The sequence below is a fragment of the Schistocerca gregaria genome, chromosome 9 (genome assembly GCF_023897955.1).
Source record: "Schistocerca gregaria isolate iqSchGreg1 chromosome 9, iqSchGreg1.2, whole genome shotgun sequence".
Taxonomy (NCBI): domain Eukaryota; kingdom Metazoa; phylum Arthropoda; class Insecta; order Orthoptera; family Acrididae; genus Schistocerca; species Schistocerca gregaria.
In genome coordinates this window covers 70,049,941-70,067,363 of record NC_064928.1, presented here as the reverse complement: position 1 = coordinate 70,067,363, position 17,423 = coordinate 70,049,941, and the positions used below count along the sequence as shown (strand labels likewise).

The window sequence follows — 17,423 nt, the reverse complement described above, 5'->3', positions numbered from 1 at the left end:
AGCACACTTTTCAGCGTCGCTCTCCGAATTTTTTTTTTTGTAGGTTCCACCACATTTTAGTTATACGTGTCTTAATGGTGAAATGTATAATTACTTGATTATCTATTAGGTCTGCTTGAAAAGGATCAGACTTCTACTTGTAGAATCAGGCTTTAGTTAGATACAGTTGTTTGACACAAATCTTGCTCAATCAGCTTCTACACACATTTCCCAACACTGCTGCCTCTGTGGGGAAGCATCGCCGGAAAGCCTCATTTGCCGTGGTATGCAGATACTCTGTCAAATTGTGTGCACTTTGTTCCCTGTTCTGAAATCTGATTGATTTCAGAATCTTTTTCAGTTTGTGGAAAAGCCAGAGGTCACTCGGTGTCAAGTCAGGATAATGTTGTTGTTGTGGTCTTCAGTCCTGAGACTGGTTTGATGCAGCTCTCCACACTACTCTATCCTGTGCAAGCTTCTTCATCTCTCAGTACCTACTGCAACCTACAACCTTCTGAATCTGTTTATGGTATTCATCTCTTGGTCTCCCTCTACGATTTTTACCATCCACCCTGCCCTCCAATACTAAATTGGTGATCCTTTGATGCCTCAGAACATGTCCTACCAACCGGTCCCTTCTTCTAGTCAAGTTGTGCCACAAACTTCTCTTCTCCCCAATCCGATTCAGTACTTCCTCATTAGTTATGTGATCTACCCATCTAATCTTCAGCATTCTTCTGTAGCACCACATTTCGAAAGCTTCTATTCTCTTCTTTTCCAAACTATTTATCGTCCACATTTCACTTTCATACATGGCTACAATACATACTAATACTTTCAGAAACTACTTCCGGACACTTAAATCAATACTCGATGTTAACAAATTTCTCTTCTTCAGAAACGCTTTCCTTGCCATTGCCAGTCTACATTTTATATCCTCTCTACTTCGACCATCATCAGTTATTTTGCTCCCCAAATATCAAAACTCCTTTACTACTTTAAGTGTCTCATTTCCTAATCTAATACCATCAGCATCACCTGACTTAATTCGACTACATTCCATTATCCTTGTTTTGCTTTTGTTGATGTTCATCTTATATCCTCCTTTCAAGACTATCCATTCCATTCAACTGCTCTTCTAAGTCCTTTGCTGTCTCTGACAGAATTACAATGTCATCAGCGAACCTCAAAGTTTTTATTTCTTCTCCATGGATCTTAATACCTACTCCGAATTTTTCTTTTGTTTCCTTTACTGCTTGCTCAATATACAGATTGAATAACATCGGGGAGAGACTGCAACCCTGTGTCACTCCCTTCCCAATCACTGCTTCCCTTTCATGCCCCTCAACTCTTATAACTGCCATTGCTTTCTATACAAATTGTAAATAGTCTTTCGCTCCCTATATTTTACCCCTGACACCTTCAGAATTTGAAAGAGGGTATTCCAGTCAACTTTGTCAAAAGCTTTCTCTAAGTCAACAATTGCTAGAAACGTAGATTTGCCTTTCCTTAATCTAGCTTCTAAGATAAGTCGCAGGGTCAGTATTGCCTCATGTGTTCCAATATTTCTAGGGATTCCAAACTGATCTTCCCCTAGGTCGGCTTCTACCAGTTTTTCCATTCGTCAGTAAAGAATTCGAGTTAGTATTTTGCAGCCGTGACTTATTAAACTGATAGTTTGGTAATTTTCACATCTGTCGACACCTGCTTTCTTTGGGATTGGAATTATTATATTCTTTTTGAAGTCTGAGGGTATTTTGGCCTGTCTCATCTTGCTCACCAGATGGTAGAGTTATGTCAGGACTGGCTCTCCCAAGGCCATCAGTAGTTCTAATGGAATGTTGTCTACTCCCGCCGCCTTGTTTCAACTCAGGTCTTTCAGTGCTCTGTCAAACTCTTCACGCTGTATCATATCTCCCATTTCATCTTCATCTACATCCTCTTCCATTTTCATAATATTGTCCTCAAGTACATTGCCCTTGTATAGACCCTCTATATACTTCTTCCACATTTCTGCTTTCCCTTCTTTGCTTCGAACTGTGTTTCCATCTGAGCTCTTGATATTCATACAAGTGGTTCTCTTTTCTCCAAAGGTCTCTTCAATTATCCTGTAGGCAGTATCTACCTTACCCCTAGTGAGATAAACCTCTACATCCTTACATCTGTCCTCTAGCCATCCCTGCTTAGCCATTTTGCACTTCCTGTTGATCTCATTTTTGAGTCGTCTGTATTCCTTTTTGCCTGCTTCATTTACTGCATTTTTATATTTTCTCCTTTCATCAATTAAATTCAATATTTTTTCTGTTACCCAAGGGTTTCTACTAGCCCTCGTCTTTTTAACTACTTGGTCCTGTGCTGCCTTCACTACTTCATCCCCCATAGCTACCCAATCTTCTTCTACTGTATTTCTTTCCCTCATTCCTGCCATTTGTTCCCTTACACTCTCCCTGAAACTCTGTACAACCTCTGGCTTAGTCAGTTTATCCAGATCCCATCTCTTTAAATTTCCACCTTTTTTGCAGTTTCTTCAGTTTTAATCTACAGTTCATAACCAATAGATTGTGGTCAGAGCCCACATCTGCCCCTGGAAATGCCGTACAATTTAAAACCTGGTTCCTAAATCTCTGTCTTACCATTATAATCTATCTGAAATCTGTCAGTATCTCCTGGCTTCTTCCATGTATGCAGCCTTCTTTTATGATTCTTGAACCAAGTGTTAGCTATGATTAAGTTGTGCTCTGTGCAAAATTCTACCAGACGGCTTCCTCTTTCATTTCTTACCCCCAATCCATATTCACCTACTATGTTTCCTTCTCTCTCTTTTCCTACTACCGAATTCCAGTCACCCATGTCTATTAAATTTTCGTCTCCCTTCACTATCTGAATAATTTCTTTTATTTCGTCATACATTTCTTCAATTTCTTTGTCATCTGCAGAGCTAGTTGGCATATAAACTTATACTACTGTAGTAGGCATGGGCTTTGTGCCTATCTTGGCCACAATAATGCGTTCACTGTGCTGTTTGTAGTTGCTTACCCGCATTCCTATTTTTTTTATTCATTATTAAACCTACTCCTGCATTACCCCTATTTGATTTTGTATTTATAACCCTGTATTCACCTGACCAAAAGTCTTGTTCCTCCTGCCACCGAACTTCGCTAATTCCCACTGTATCTAACTTTAACCTATCCATATCCCTTTTTAAATTTTCTAACCTACCTGCCCGATTAAGGGATCTGACATTCCACACTCCGATCCGTAGAATGCCAGTTTTCTTTCTCCTGATAATGACGTCATCCTGAGTAGTCCCCGACTGGTGATTCGAATGGGGGACTATTTTACCTCCGGAATATATTACCCAAGAGGACACCATCATCATTAACCATACAGTAAAGCTGCATGCCCTCGGGAAAAATTACGGCTGTAGTTTCCCCTTGCTTTCAGCCGTTCGCAGTACCAGCACAGCAAGGCCGTTTTGGTTAGTGTTAAAAGGCCACATCAGTTAATCATCCAGACTGTTTGCCCCTGCCACTAGTGAAAGGGCTGCTACCCTTCTTCAGAAACCACACATTTGTCTGGCCTCTCAACAGATACTGCTCCATTGTGGTTGCACCTACGGTACGGCTATCTGTATCACTGAGGCACGCAAGCCTCCCCGCCAACGGCTAGGTCCATGTTTCATTTGGGGGGGGGGGGGGGGGGGGGGTGTTGGTCAGGATAATAAGGAGTCTAAAAAACCATATTCGTGTTATGTTTGGCCAAAAATCTGTGAATTTTTCGAGAATGTTCAGTGGGTGCCTTATTGTGGTAAATCGTCAACTGCTCGCTGCTTCTTGAAGGTGATGCAGAACTTGTAGATAGTACTCCTAATTGACATTACAGGGTAGCGATAGATCACACCATAGGAGTTAGAAAAGGAGGACAATACGCCTATCACTTTGCTGCACACATGTCTCACATTTCTGGGCCTCTGGGGTGAAGAGTGCTTCCATTGCAATGATTGGATTGAGTCATACACATAAACCTAGGACTCACCACTAGTGAGCACTGTGTTAAGAAAGTTGGGGTTATTGTTCACAGTATCCAGCAGGCTCTCTGCAATCTCAAAAGGAAGTTGCTTCTGTTCAGTTGTTAGCAGCTTTGGCACAAATTTTGCTAAGTCCAAGTGTTCTGTTAAAATGGGATGAATGGAGTCAAAACTACTTTTAACCTCATGAGCAAGTTCGCTTTTCATGATTTGGGTATCGTGCATCACTAAGGTCCATACATGATCAGTATCAACCTCATGTCCAAAGGTCCAGGGTCTACATGAACGTGGTTTTCCCTTCCCCCAATGAATGGCCACGTTTGAAGTAGTTCTACCGCTACTCCTTTTTATTTCTTTGTTGAATCTTGTGGCTTGTTTCAACTTTAGAATTGCCAAGCTTAAAACAAAATTTGGTGCAATGTCCTTGATCTTCCCCCACCCCCCTTTTTTTTTACCCCACCCACAATACAAAACCTGACAACTATCACTTACATGTGTTCGCCTTTCAGTGGCTGGCCAGTGACTGGTTTATTCCACAGTTGTGAAAAAAATCAGACGTGTGCACGATGTATGTAGATTTCTGCAATCTCAGCATAGGCAACAGTCATGACTTGACATATTGTCTGCTGGTATAGGCTAGGGTATTATTAGGCTGCCCCAGTCTGTCTGCTTGCTGAGATGACTCGTGCGTAACTACCTGTAGCAAGAGGTAACTTATGATTGATTGAATTCCCATGTTTACAATAGTTTTCTGGTGACAGCCTTATAAGGTCATAAGAGCTAAACTTGTCCTTTATAACTTTATTTTGTGTGCTACTTGATAAAAAAATTAATCTGATTATTGTACAACAAGCCATTGTTAATTTCTTTCGTTTTGTTTCTCTATATGCAGATGTCATTGGTGTAGTAAAGGATACTGGAAGTGTTGAGGTTGTTACAGTCCGAAAAAGAAATGAGCAAGAGAAGAAACGTGAGGTTACCATTGTTGATGAGAGCGACACCACGGTAAAGAAGCTTCTATAACAAGTTAATAAGTGCTCGTTGTGCCATGCTTAACTGCAATACTAATTATTTTCTGTTAGTCTGTACCATTTGAGCTTTGTATGTGACTGTTTTGTTGCTGGACTTGTCAGATTTTCAGCTCTTTGTTTCATTAGTATTCACTTTTGTTAAACTTTGTGAGGTGTAGTTTTGTCCTAATACAGACTACCTCAAATTTTGTGTCACACATGCTGTTAAGAGCTACTTCTGTACTATGAACGTTATTTATGTACTCTCTCCCAAAAAGGTTGAATATCCTTACAGCTAACCTAGTCCTTTAAATCATTTATAAATGCATGATGGAAAAATCTGTTAAAGATAAGACACATTTCGTGCCGAGCAACATTAATCACACTTTTATGATATTATGAAATAAGAAAATTTTCATTTAATTGGGCACTACTCTTCTATTGCACATGTCCAAAAAAATTTCTTAAATAAATATGGTACTACATCACTTTTAGATTCCCAGAAGAAATTTATCTACTATTTACAACTTTCTCTAATTCCGTCAAATTTGGTTTGTTCACTATGGTAAATTGCGCACACTTTTGCATTAATATGTTTGCCTGGTCTCCAGATCTGCATCACTGTTATTGGTCACTAGACGGAATAATTTGTGGTGATACTGCTGTCTCCCCTGTTACTGCCAACCTAATAGTATCTATTAACCTTTAATTGCAAGAGAACTGTTGGCACAGTGGCTGACAGGAACACCTTTCAACAGAATTCAAGCAATGGAAACTCCAGGTAGGAATATCAATGGTATAGGAAAAGACAGATTGCTACTTAGCATCGATCTGCACTTCTGAAGTCTGCTGAAACTTACTGCAAAGAAGACAATTGAAGTTGCCGTATCCCAATAACTTGATGTGTCTTCTTTATGGTAAGTTTCATTAGAGTTCAGAAGTGCAGATCGAGTCACTTTTTCCAATCACTACCAATCTCAGCATTCAGTATTCGGGGTGTATACGACCCGGGACAACCGGGAGATCCGGGAAAAACCCGGGAATTTTTTTCTTCTGGGAGGCAACAGGGAAAAACCTGGGAATTTTTTAGAATTCCAGGAATTTCTCATTGTCTTAGTTTTTAGTTAAATTTTTGTAATTTTGACTGGTAAGAATCGATACTCGAACAAAGGATGTTACTGTATCACGCTACTGCAGAATAATACTGCAACAGTGAAACATGAACGAGAAGAAATATGAAAATAAAACATAAATTGCAAAGAGAATGTGCCATATACAACAACAAAACACAGTGCTCACACAAGCATTTGCCAACTGCAAAATGTGTCAAAGGCTTTAGGAGGACTATGCAATGCTTCATACCAACAAATTGCCTCCAATGAGCACGATGTCACAATTGTTTGTATCAGATTCGTATTAGCAGTTACGAGCGGGTTCATGTGCATGCACGTTCGAGTGGTGTATGAGTTGTATCTTCTCCTACTTCTGGCTACAGAAATGTGGCTGTTGGCTGTGTAAGTAGTCGCAGCAAGCAGCTAGATGCAACCGCGAAAAAATATACTGCCGTGCCCAAGCTTCCAGATTCATGCATGTGTAGCAGGCCCGGTTCTATGGGGGGAGGGAGGTATCTGACACAGGCGACAATTGTGACCTTGGGGGGGGGGGGCTGCAAATTCGTATTCTTGAGGAGGAAAAAACCTTGTTTCACAAAGCGCCTAGCATCCAGTGCACATTGGTCTATCGATTATTCATATGATTTTGAAATGCATCCTTGTTGGTTTTTGAATGCGTGCATAGTGTATGTGATGTCTTATCAGGGTAATCCTAGTCGCATCTAGAAATAGGCTTTCATGCAGGCAAAAGGGGGCCGGGCTATACAAGCTGAGCGGAGTAAAGCCGAACGAGTGAACGCCAGTCACTGTCTGATTATGTTGTTGATTGGGTTTGCAAATGATCAGCATTGTTATAATTACTAGGGAAATCCATAGATTCAGACTACCAGAGTAGAAATAAAGGAGTAACAGGTAAGGAAGATTACACATTATCTTCTCGGTGTATCGAAGAAAATGAAATTTTGTCAGAAAATCTTTGGCCAGATCGCTACATTAGTAAGGGCCAGTTGTACAGTCCCTGTCTAGCAGCCACTTAAGTTCTGTTCTGGAAGTAACACGGAAAATGGTATGTACGAACATAACAATGCCTAACCGGAGAATAATCAGGGATAAGTAAACCAGTGATTCTGGCAGTGTTAGTGAAGTTAACTGGCGAGTAAGTTTTGACAAAGGCAGGAATAGTTCCAGAATTAGTCATGACAAGATTGTTTGTTAGAACGAGAAAGGAGAAGAAACGCTGACATCACAGAAATTAGGGAAGAATATGACGATTCCAAATATATATAAAAATCTCGTACTACTACTTTTCGATCTCATGCTCGAGAAACTGGAGTGTATCAATGAAATGTGAAACTATTTCCTAACATAAAGCTTTTTGCTTGTAGTAGGCCTAATAGGCACTTTATGTCAGTCTTCGTGGATTATATTCTGTTGTGCTATAAAAATGACCATTTGTGCCAAAACAGTCTCGTTAATTTGATGTATGTTACAATGGCTACTATATTAGAAAGGCCTATTTTGTTTTATCTAGCAGACAGTGACAAAATAGACATAATCAGATCGAGAAACCATACCAGTCTTGGGTACTATTTGTATTAACAGCTTACGCAGTGTTAGACAACGCTATTTCAATTTTTCATGTAGCAAAACATTTGACGAACTTTGATGAAACAACAGTAATATCACAAATTGAGTCCACATTGATGCAGAACACCTTGTTATTCATTTATTTCTTTATTATCCCTAACTAGTTTCGGCGACAAATATCACCATCAACAGTTTTTTTTTTTTTTTTTTTTACATGCTGAAAATGGTATGGTTGTACAAACACAGTAAAACATTATTACCTTTTTTCAAATCGTCTTTTGAAATATAGTTTTATATTGATACTTCCATACTACCTTATTTATTGTATGCTACAGCATGCTTTAAGCAATTATTTTCTGTGCTCTTCTATCTGTGCCGTCTTTTTACTTAGCGAACATCATGTCATCTGCAACCGTGTGAGCGGCTGTTAGTTAACAAATACTGAAAGATGAACTTCCTATGTCGGCAGTATATACTTGGGGTTGTGGTGGTGTTGTGGAAACCAGTTATTTTGGTGTGTATTTAGCTGTCGCTTAGCTAGTCGTGTATTCACGTTTGTCAGATGGTGTGTGGCTGCTTTTTACACAGAAAAACAAAACTTTTGCACTCTGTTTCCGATCCAGAATAGTCGCCATCTCGCTGTTCGCGCGTGTCACATGAGGCGTATCGCAGGTGGCGAGAAAGGTGTCGAAAAACTGTAGCGCGAATTACGATGACTTCTGTTCATTATTTACATCTCCGTGTGTGACAGAGAAGTGGTTCTTTTGCGTGTGTGTGCTTTCTGTTCTGTGTCCTCGGTCAGTTCCCTCACAGCAGCAAAGAGTGTGTGGTTGCAAAGTGTCGCGTTTTCATTTATTACACTTTTCCCTTCGACTGTAGCCATTTGTACGTGGTCGTTTTCTTCTACTGTCAGTTGTCGGTATAGACTGTTACTGTTTCTCAGAATGTGTAGACCGTTTTCGATATTAGTGGGGTTACGGTTTTTGTTCATTAGATGTTCTGCAAAAGTCGAATGTGTGCTGACATTTCTTAGAGCTCTCACGTGCTCAGTGTACCTTGTTCGGAAATTTCTGCTCGTTTTTCCTACGTAGTGGGCCTGACGAGAGTTGCAAGTGAGTCGATATATTCCAGCGTTGCTAAATTTATCTGAGGTTTTTCTGACTGGTCTTAGTCTACACACAGGAACTAAACGTAATCAAACAAATTGCTGTTGAAAACAACTACAAAACAGACATCATAAACAAACTCAACAACAAGGTAATACGGAAACGTGGAGCACACACAGACCACACCACTTCAGTAAAAAAGAGATAGATGGTACACACTATCATAAAATAACAAAATAACAAATAGAATAGGAAACATCTTAAAAAAGCAAGGGATCCCAGTAACATTCAGAACATGCAGTACAGTTCAGAAAAGACTAAGACCAGCAAGCTCGCTTAAAAAAGCGAGGGTCTGGATACCCGCTGTCACCGACTGCCAGCATCATGCGGCACGAGCTGTGACTGGCTCACAGAAGTGCAGACGGGAGCGACCCTCAGAACACATCCTCCGTTCCTCTAATCATTCCAGCCTCAATTTACGGTAACATACTGTCCCCACAACCTACACCCAACAATTTCCAACCTCTCTGTCATATCATCTCTTCCCTATTCTCATCTCCCTCCTTTTTTCCCCACCTCCTCATGCTGCATCTGTTGGCGTTCTGGATCCTCCACTGCCTCCCAGACTGTTCCTCTGCCGATCTGAAGCCCACCGTTTCTCACTGATGTGCAAGCCCTGCCCATCAGGTCTAGTCTCAGTGATCTATCCACAGGCCGGGTCTATTGGTGTTTGGCATAATGCCGTGGATTTTCGTTGTTTATCCACAGACATGGGACTGTGGTGCTCCGAGGCAGGCCGGAGGCTACGGGCAACGGATTTCAGAAATTGCAGCTGTCTCACCGCAAGTACATTGTACAGTGTGGCGTTTTATAGACATTTTATTTATTCTACTACATTTTGGCATTCCAAAAGTAGTTTGTATGGTAGAAAGTACGGGTGATAAGAAGAAGAAAATTGTTGCAGTGGCTGGCAGTTTGTACGCTATGCACTCGTATATTTCTTGAAAGAAAAATCACATAATAGATGTAACACAGTGGGTAATAACTGACAATAACGAACGAACGTAGTAGGAACAACATTTTATTGACGGTCATCTATAGTGCCAGTTTACACAACTCTTTCCTACCTTATACACGTCTTTCGAGACGACTACATTTTTCTGCAGTTATTTCTGAAATTTGTGAAGGTATTTTAAATTTGTCCTGCAACTCCAAGGAAATGCATATTTTTGTCAGAAAATGTCTTTTGTTTTATTGAAATAAAATAACAACAGTGGTCTTAATAAAACATATAACATTTAGCTCGCTTTCTCCATCGAAAGACAGTTTATTACAAAAGATGTTGATATTAGTATGTAAGATTTTTACTCAAAAGTCCTTACTTTTTTTTTTATCAACTTATGTCTCTATTTACGCTTGAGATCTAAAACTTTATCAGGGAAAAATGCTAAAACGTGTCTGTAAATCAGGGAAATATCAGGGACTGTCACTTGGGGAAACTTGGGGCAACTCTGGCACCACTTTGAAATCTTATGAAGATCTGACTGAATATTTATGCAGCTTCTTTCAGACAGTGCTTCATATACTCCATCATGTAGTAGTGAGGTGCATAAATGCTCTCTGGAAGAGGTATGCCTCCTGGTCGAGGACAGACTTTTTGCCGAATGTGAATGTGAAACTGAAAGTCGAAGTGCGAAGTGCTAGGTGAAACCCCACACGACGGTTTGTGGGACTGGATCTAGTTTCTCGATAGCTTCCCACGTGTGTTCCATCAGGTTCAGATCAGAGGAATTTGGTAATCAAATCATTGGCTTGACTCAACTGTAAACACCACAGACACGTGGTTCTGGATTTGAGAGACACAAAATTACCCTGCTAGAAAATACCATCACCAGGGGTAAGACATCAATCATAAAGGGTTGTAGGTGGTGTGCAATAATGTACGTAATCGATATGTGTTGTAGCGCCTCCGATCACTACCGCAAGTCTCGTGGACGTCCGTGTGAACATCCTACCTTACAGAGTGGGTCAGCCAGATTTTGTCATGTAAACCCCTCACCTACTCGTGTTTTTACTATCTTCCTGCCACTTTCTGTCAGTACTCTTGAGTAGGGCCGGCCACGGCGTGCCAAACTTGACACGTTTCGGGTGTGCGGGCCGAGGTTTTGCCCGTCTCGGCTTTGCTCCGATCTTCTTGGAAATACCCGTTATGGTGCAACATTTCATTTAGTAGTATAGTGTGGCATTTTTCAGTCTGCACACCTCAGTTACATTTGAAAGAATTGTGTTCCCAGTGCTGTTTACGTTTTGCTATTTGTTCATTGTATGAAATATGTTCACAGGTTCAGTGGCTGTTTGCATAGAGGCAGTCTAGCAATCAATAGTCATAAGTCTTTAAAAATGAATTGGAATGACAGTAGAGAGGGTTGAGAATTCTCTGCACGTTATGCAACCACGAAAGTGGTGGGTACTGCAGATTTGCTATGAAACGACACTACAGTATCAAGCAGACAGAATTTAATGACCTAGTTTACAATGAAAGAGCAAAAAATTACAATGATTAATAAATGGAATTCATTGTCCTGTACATCAAGAAGCATTATGTGCTAAATTTTCAGGCACAGGAAGAAATAGTTAAATTTCTGAGATGGCAGACTTTACTCCACGGTCAGTTGCAGCAGTTTCTCGATGGATTTGAATGAAGAGTATGGAGACTTTATATATTACTGCAGAAGTTGTTGGTTAAGTGGAGGGACACACCAGGCTACTTTTGGACTCTTTCTGCTTTGATGGGAATGCATTTAAAAAGAAATTACGTTGTGTTTCTGACAACCACAGCCCAGTTCCCTAAGCTCACTGGTATTAAAGAACAACTAGAAGGATAGTTTCTGAAATGTTTCAACGACAGTGACTTTCGTACATTTATTTTCTATACTGTTCCAATTGTAACTGATTGATCTACAAGGCTTTCCTCAAGTCTCCATAATGGGATTACAAAGTCGCTACAATATTTCAGTCGACATATGTGTGTGAAATACCGTATTTTGTGGATTATAAGACACATGTTCTTCTTTGAAAAATAGCCTCCAAAATTCAGGAGTGTCTTATGCTCAAAATTAATATAAAAATATCTAGTGTTTGATATTTAATTCCCTCCAGTCTTAAAAATGGCCATGTATTTTATGCCGCGGGCAACCTATCTCTATGAGGCAACATTGGATTCAATTTGCTGCAGCAGTGCACCAGTGTTTACGATCGTGAGCTGTGGGAATTCACAAGCTTGTTAACATTGTCTCTCTCCAGCCTCGCCATCATAAACCCAGAACACTGTTCAGCCTGTGTTGCGTAACTGCAATCTATGGTACCAGTGAACTTGGATCAAAAGTGATGTGTGTTTTCGACAACAGTACAATATTTTTGTTAGTAGCCAGTTTTGGAATGGAAAAAATAAGAGGTATTCATATGATGCGGGCTACGAATTGAAGGTAATAGCATGTGCATTGAAATAGAGCAGCTGAACGGCATTTCGGGTCTCCACCAACAGAAAAAAGCATTCGTGATTGGCAGAACTGAAGAAAATGAGGGAGACTAAATGTGAAAATAGAGGAAAGAATGTGAAATGGCCAGAACTGGGAGATGACATAATGAAATTGATTCAAGGACACCGTCAAAACGACATTGAAATTAATACAAAAATTATTCAAATACACTTATAAGCTAGCACTACAGTGGAACTTAACAGACATTAAGGGTGGAGTTGGTTGATGCTACAGGTTTATAGGTTTATGAAGAATCATGGACTTACCATGTGAGCCAAAACTAAAATATCTCAGAAAATGCCACAAGAGTATGAAGAGAGAAAAAATATGTTTCCATCACTGTATTTTTCAACATGGAAAGAAAACTAATGTTGAACTAAGCCAAATAGTGACATTTGTTGTACCGAGTAACAGAACTGTTGTCATGAAAGGTGATAAAATTTACATGGAAAAATAAACTACACTGTTGTCCTTTCATGTTGTGCTGATGGTACTAATCTTAATCCAGTGATCATTTTCAAGTACAAAACAATGCTACAACCTTCTGAAATACTGCCAGGTGTTATTGTTCATGTGAGGCTGGTATGAAATTATGGATTAATGAAGTGTGGGAGAGAAGGAAAGATGCTCTATCAAAGAAGAGTTCTCTTCTTGTGCTAGATCAGTTTTGTAGTCATTTGAAAAATACCGTGAAAGAGAAAGTGTGACAGGGAAGTACTGAGCTTGCCATTACTCTGGGAAGACTTATTTCGCAGTTGCAACTTCTTGATGTCTTGATAAATAAATTATTTAAAGTGTATCTGAGAGACAACTGGAACAAATGGATGATGGATTAAACCTAATGTGAATTCATGCCGAAGGGAGTTTCAAAATGACCTAGAATCAAAACAAGTGTGACAGTGGATGAAACAAGCCGTAGTCTAGAGTGAAAGAAGACATTAATTTTAAAATCTTTCAAGATGTACAGCATACGTAACACTCTTGATGGCAGTGAAGACCATCTTATATATGGAGAGGACAACGATGACGATGAAGAGGAAGAAGAAGAAAGTTCAGATAATGATGATCAAGGATTTTAAAGGTCAGTTTGGTTGTATGAACTAAGAAATAGTCTGGCTTTGCAGTTGAATAACAAAAGTTGTAAAAATGTTACTAACAATTGCTTAAATATTAAGGTAAATCCTATAGTCCATGGAATCATATAGTCTATAAAATATGGTATGTCACAATTACATGGCAATCAGGGCGTGAAAATCTGCTAAACTGTCAGCATGTGACAGTATGCCGAGAGTTTGTACTAGGTAAAAATTATATTATGGGCCCATAATGTCGCTAGAATAATTCTCCATTTGTCTCTGTTCTGCTTACATATTTTTCTTACTTCATCACGTGCTTGAAATGCCACCAGATGGTGTTTAATATTACAGTCGGCAGTGGTCATAATGTTTTGGCTCATCAGTTAGTGTTGACAATGAATCGGGAATGTTACGTCACCACTTGTAGTATGTGCTTTAAGCCTAATGACTACTGTCTGTTTGAAACCAGTTACTGCATTGTGAAATGCTTTTGTTATTGTTGTGGTAAGAAAATGTCATTCACAACCTTCATTGACAGTGTAATTTTTCCAAAGTTGTTAACTGGAACAGCTGAGCTACCTGCTCCCAAATTTTATTCCATTTATGGTATGGCAGTAGTAAAACAGTCATGACACTGTATAGTTTGCTGTTTTTACAACTGTACAACACAAGTTTGTTGTTGTAATGAGTGAACCAGTCCCAAAATGTGCATAAACATATGCTGTACACATTTATTATTATGCCTAGATTGTTATTGAGCCCGTATAGGGAGCTGTACAGATTGCATTAACATGTGACTGCTATATGCGAGGGATGCTGTGCAGGTTGTTGTGAAGCACTTGCTTCCTGGTGGGCAAAAGACAAAGAATCTCTGTTTCTATCTTCCACAATATTATAGCTTGAATAAAATAGCTTTAAGTGTGTGTGGGGAGGGGGGGGGGGGGGTGTTCCTGATATTTCCAGGATGCGGTCAGCCATGTTTGATAAGGCTCTCCATGCATATACAGAACAGCACAGAACACGGGGTGCTCAAGAAAGAACTAAGATTGATGTAAACTGGCCCCTTCCACCAAACACTCTGAAACATCAATCATAAAGTTAAAATTTATTTGTGACCTCCAATGATTTTTGTGTAATCTTAGGATCTGTGTATTGTAATATTTCTGTTCTTAAACATATCATAAAAAAATTAATTAATACTAAAATTTTTTGCTCTTATTTTGTATATGCTTAAAGTTCTGATCGAAGCATGTTGTCATTATTATTACTGTTATAAGAATGGGTAAAGCCACAGTCATTATTTATACTTTGCATAATCAGTCATTGAAGTTGTTCTCCATGTCGGATCGCTGCAGAATTCCTGTTTGAATGGACCAAACAAGTGACACTCAGAAGTGGCGAGATCGGGACTATATGGAGGATGATCCAGTTCTTCAAATTTGAGGTTCTGGAGCATTTCAGCAGTCTGGGCAGCAGTATGCAAACGGGCATTGTCGTGCAACAACACACCTTTTGACAGCAATCCTCGGCGTTTACTTCGAATTGCAGGCTGTAGCCTGGCAGTAAGCATCTCATTGTAATGTACACTGTTTATTGTCGTGCCCCTTTCCCCATAATGTTCCAGAACTGGACCTCGTGCATCCCAAAAAACCGTAAGCAGTAGTTTTCCAGCAGACGGTTTGGTCTTGAACTTTTTCTTGCATAGCAAATTTGGATGTTTCCATTCCACACTCTGCCGTTTACACTCCAGCTCGTAATGATGGATCCATGTTTCAGATTCAGATTCTTTATTGGTCATTCAGCATTATTACATGCAATAGACTTCGTCAGTTCACTTAACCTAATATTTTTATTAATTATCTTGTCTAAGAAGTTTGTCCCTTTCATTACCATAGCGATCCAAATGGTTTTAGCAGATGTCCAAGCGCATTTGTTTATGCAACTGTGTGAGTTGTTTTGGGACCATTCTTGCACAAACTTTATGAAACCCAAATCTGTTGTGGATGATTTCATAGCAGAACCGTGACTAATTTGCTGACAATGTGCCACTTTGTCAATAGTTAATCGTCTGTCTAAGAGAATCATTTCATGTGAATGCGTAACACTCATGTGACCATTTTGGAATTTTTCAAGCCATTCGTAGACACTCTGTTGTGGTAAACCACTGTTCCTGTGCTGTACCGAAAGTCTTCGATGAATTTCTGCCCCTGATCGCCTTCCGACCACAAAAACCAGATCACTGAACGTTGCTCTTTTTTGGTGAAAATAGAGCACGGAGCAGCCATGATTAACAGCACGGCAGCGATAACGAAACTAACCTAGCAGCTTTAAAATTGCAAAGATATAACAACGAATAAACAAAGCATGTGTAATCAACATAAAATGACACTACTACCAAAATAATCAAAAAGTAACTAAATTGCAGATAATAATTGACTTACCCTCGTAGTTTGCAATTCAGGGATGATAATGCATTTGAAAATGAGAAGTCAGACTCCATGCAAAACCTCATATATTCATTTTATTCAAAACTTTAATAAGAATTGCTGTGGTCATTGCCTTTCAAAAATCATTAGAAAGAACTACCTTCATGCGGTCTCACCTGCCATCACATATAAAAGATAGTGCTAAAAAATAATGTCTCCAAATTTTTAGTCTGTTCTCAGTAGTGCTTGAGGTATGTTGTGCATGTTATTTGGTAGATTTTTCCCTTTTGCAGTGGTGCAGGCTGGAACCCTGTGCCACTAGAGGACTCTAAATTGTAGCATTTACCATTGTGGTGCATGAGGAATGGCATGCTTTAGTCTATTTTCTAATTGGCCACAAATGGAGCACACTCTGTCCAGAATTACAATGCCAGACCGCACACAATTTCTCTCATTTTGCAAAATTTAAAGAACACCCATGAAGACTTCACTTTGACAGTGATGAAGTGTTCAAAGCAGAGGTGAGATCGTGGCTCCTTGAACAACGTCAAATATTCTACACTGATGGTATCAACAAACTAGTCTCTTATTGGGAGAAATGTGTTTCTCTTTAGGATAAATATGTTCAGAAAAAAATATATACACGAAGAATATTGGTTTAGAATGTTAATAAAGTAATTTGGAGTAATTGCTTTTCAGCATGCTCTTGTATAAGACTATAACAATGTCAGCAACTCTAGGCATTATTATAAACAATATTTTAATCAGTGTACAATGAGAAGACTTGTATAAAATTGTGTAAGAGTATCCAAGAACATAAGCATAGTTCCTAGGATTAGTGTAATCAAATACAGACACTTGCCGTTACAAATATTACATACTGAGTAATTTCAACAATCAGTATTACGATTCGATTAGAATTAAGTTGATCTTTCACTTGCATACAGTTGTGGTAATTTCATATAACAGTTCTTACATTTAAAACTATGAGCTTCTATTTATATTATGAACAGTTGCAAAGCTTGAATAAAACCTATGTTAAAAGTAATTCCTATATACCTTTAAATGTTATTGAATAATAATTAATTAAAATCGAAAATAAAGATATGATCATATGTACATAATGGAATTGTACTACTAGATGTTACTAGATGTATCATATACCCCAAGAAGTGGATGCTGCCCTGTTACCTTACAGGATACACAGTTGTGTTTTTTAATATTATATTTGTATTTACAAAGTAATCTCTCAGAAATATAGAAAGTATTTTATTGTTTATTTGATATTTTGTATTTTTGTACTAAATTTTAATGTGTAAAGAATATTTACGTTGTCATGAGATTAGATGCCATCCTCATGAGCAAATTATGATTGAATATTTGTTGATAATTACTTCAAACCGAAGATAAGTGTGGAATTCGAATAAAACTGAAAACATAACTCTTGGATAACTCAATCATATGACCCCATGATTAAATGCTGCAGTCACTCTCACTTACGGGCACTTCTGTTAGAAAACAGCTCAAAAGGTTTTAAATGTTGTGTACTTTATATCCCACA

General features: G+C 39.0%; 1 protein-coding gene across 6 annotated transcripts in view; it reads left to right on the top strand.

Annotated features, from left to right (window-relative positions):
- Positions 1-17,423, top strand: part of LOC126291569 (replication protein A 70 kDa DNA-binding subunit-like) — a 187,984-nt gene that overhangs the window by 91,634 nt on the left and 78,927 nt on the right. For all 6 annotated transcript variants that reach the window (XM_049985093.1, XM_049985090.1, XM_049985091.1 and 3 more), the window contains exon 8: positions 4,899-5,011. In XM_049985093.1, the coding sequence (XP_049841050.1) occupies positions 4,899-5,011 (113 nt within the window). The remainder of the gene's footprint in view (positions 1-4,898; positions 5,012-17,423) is intronic.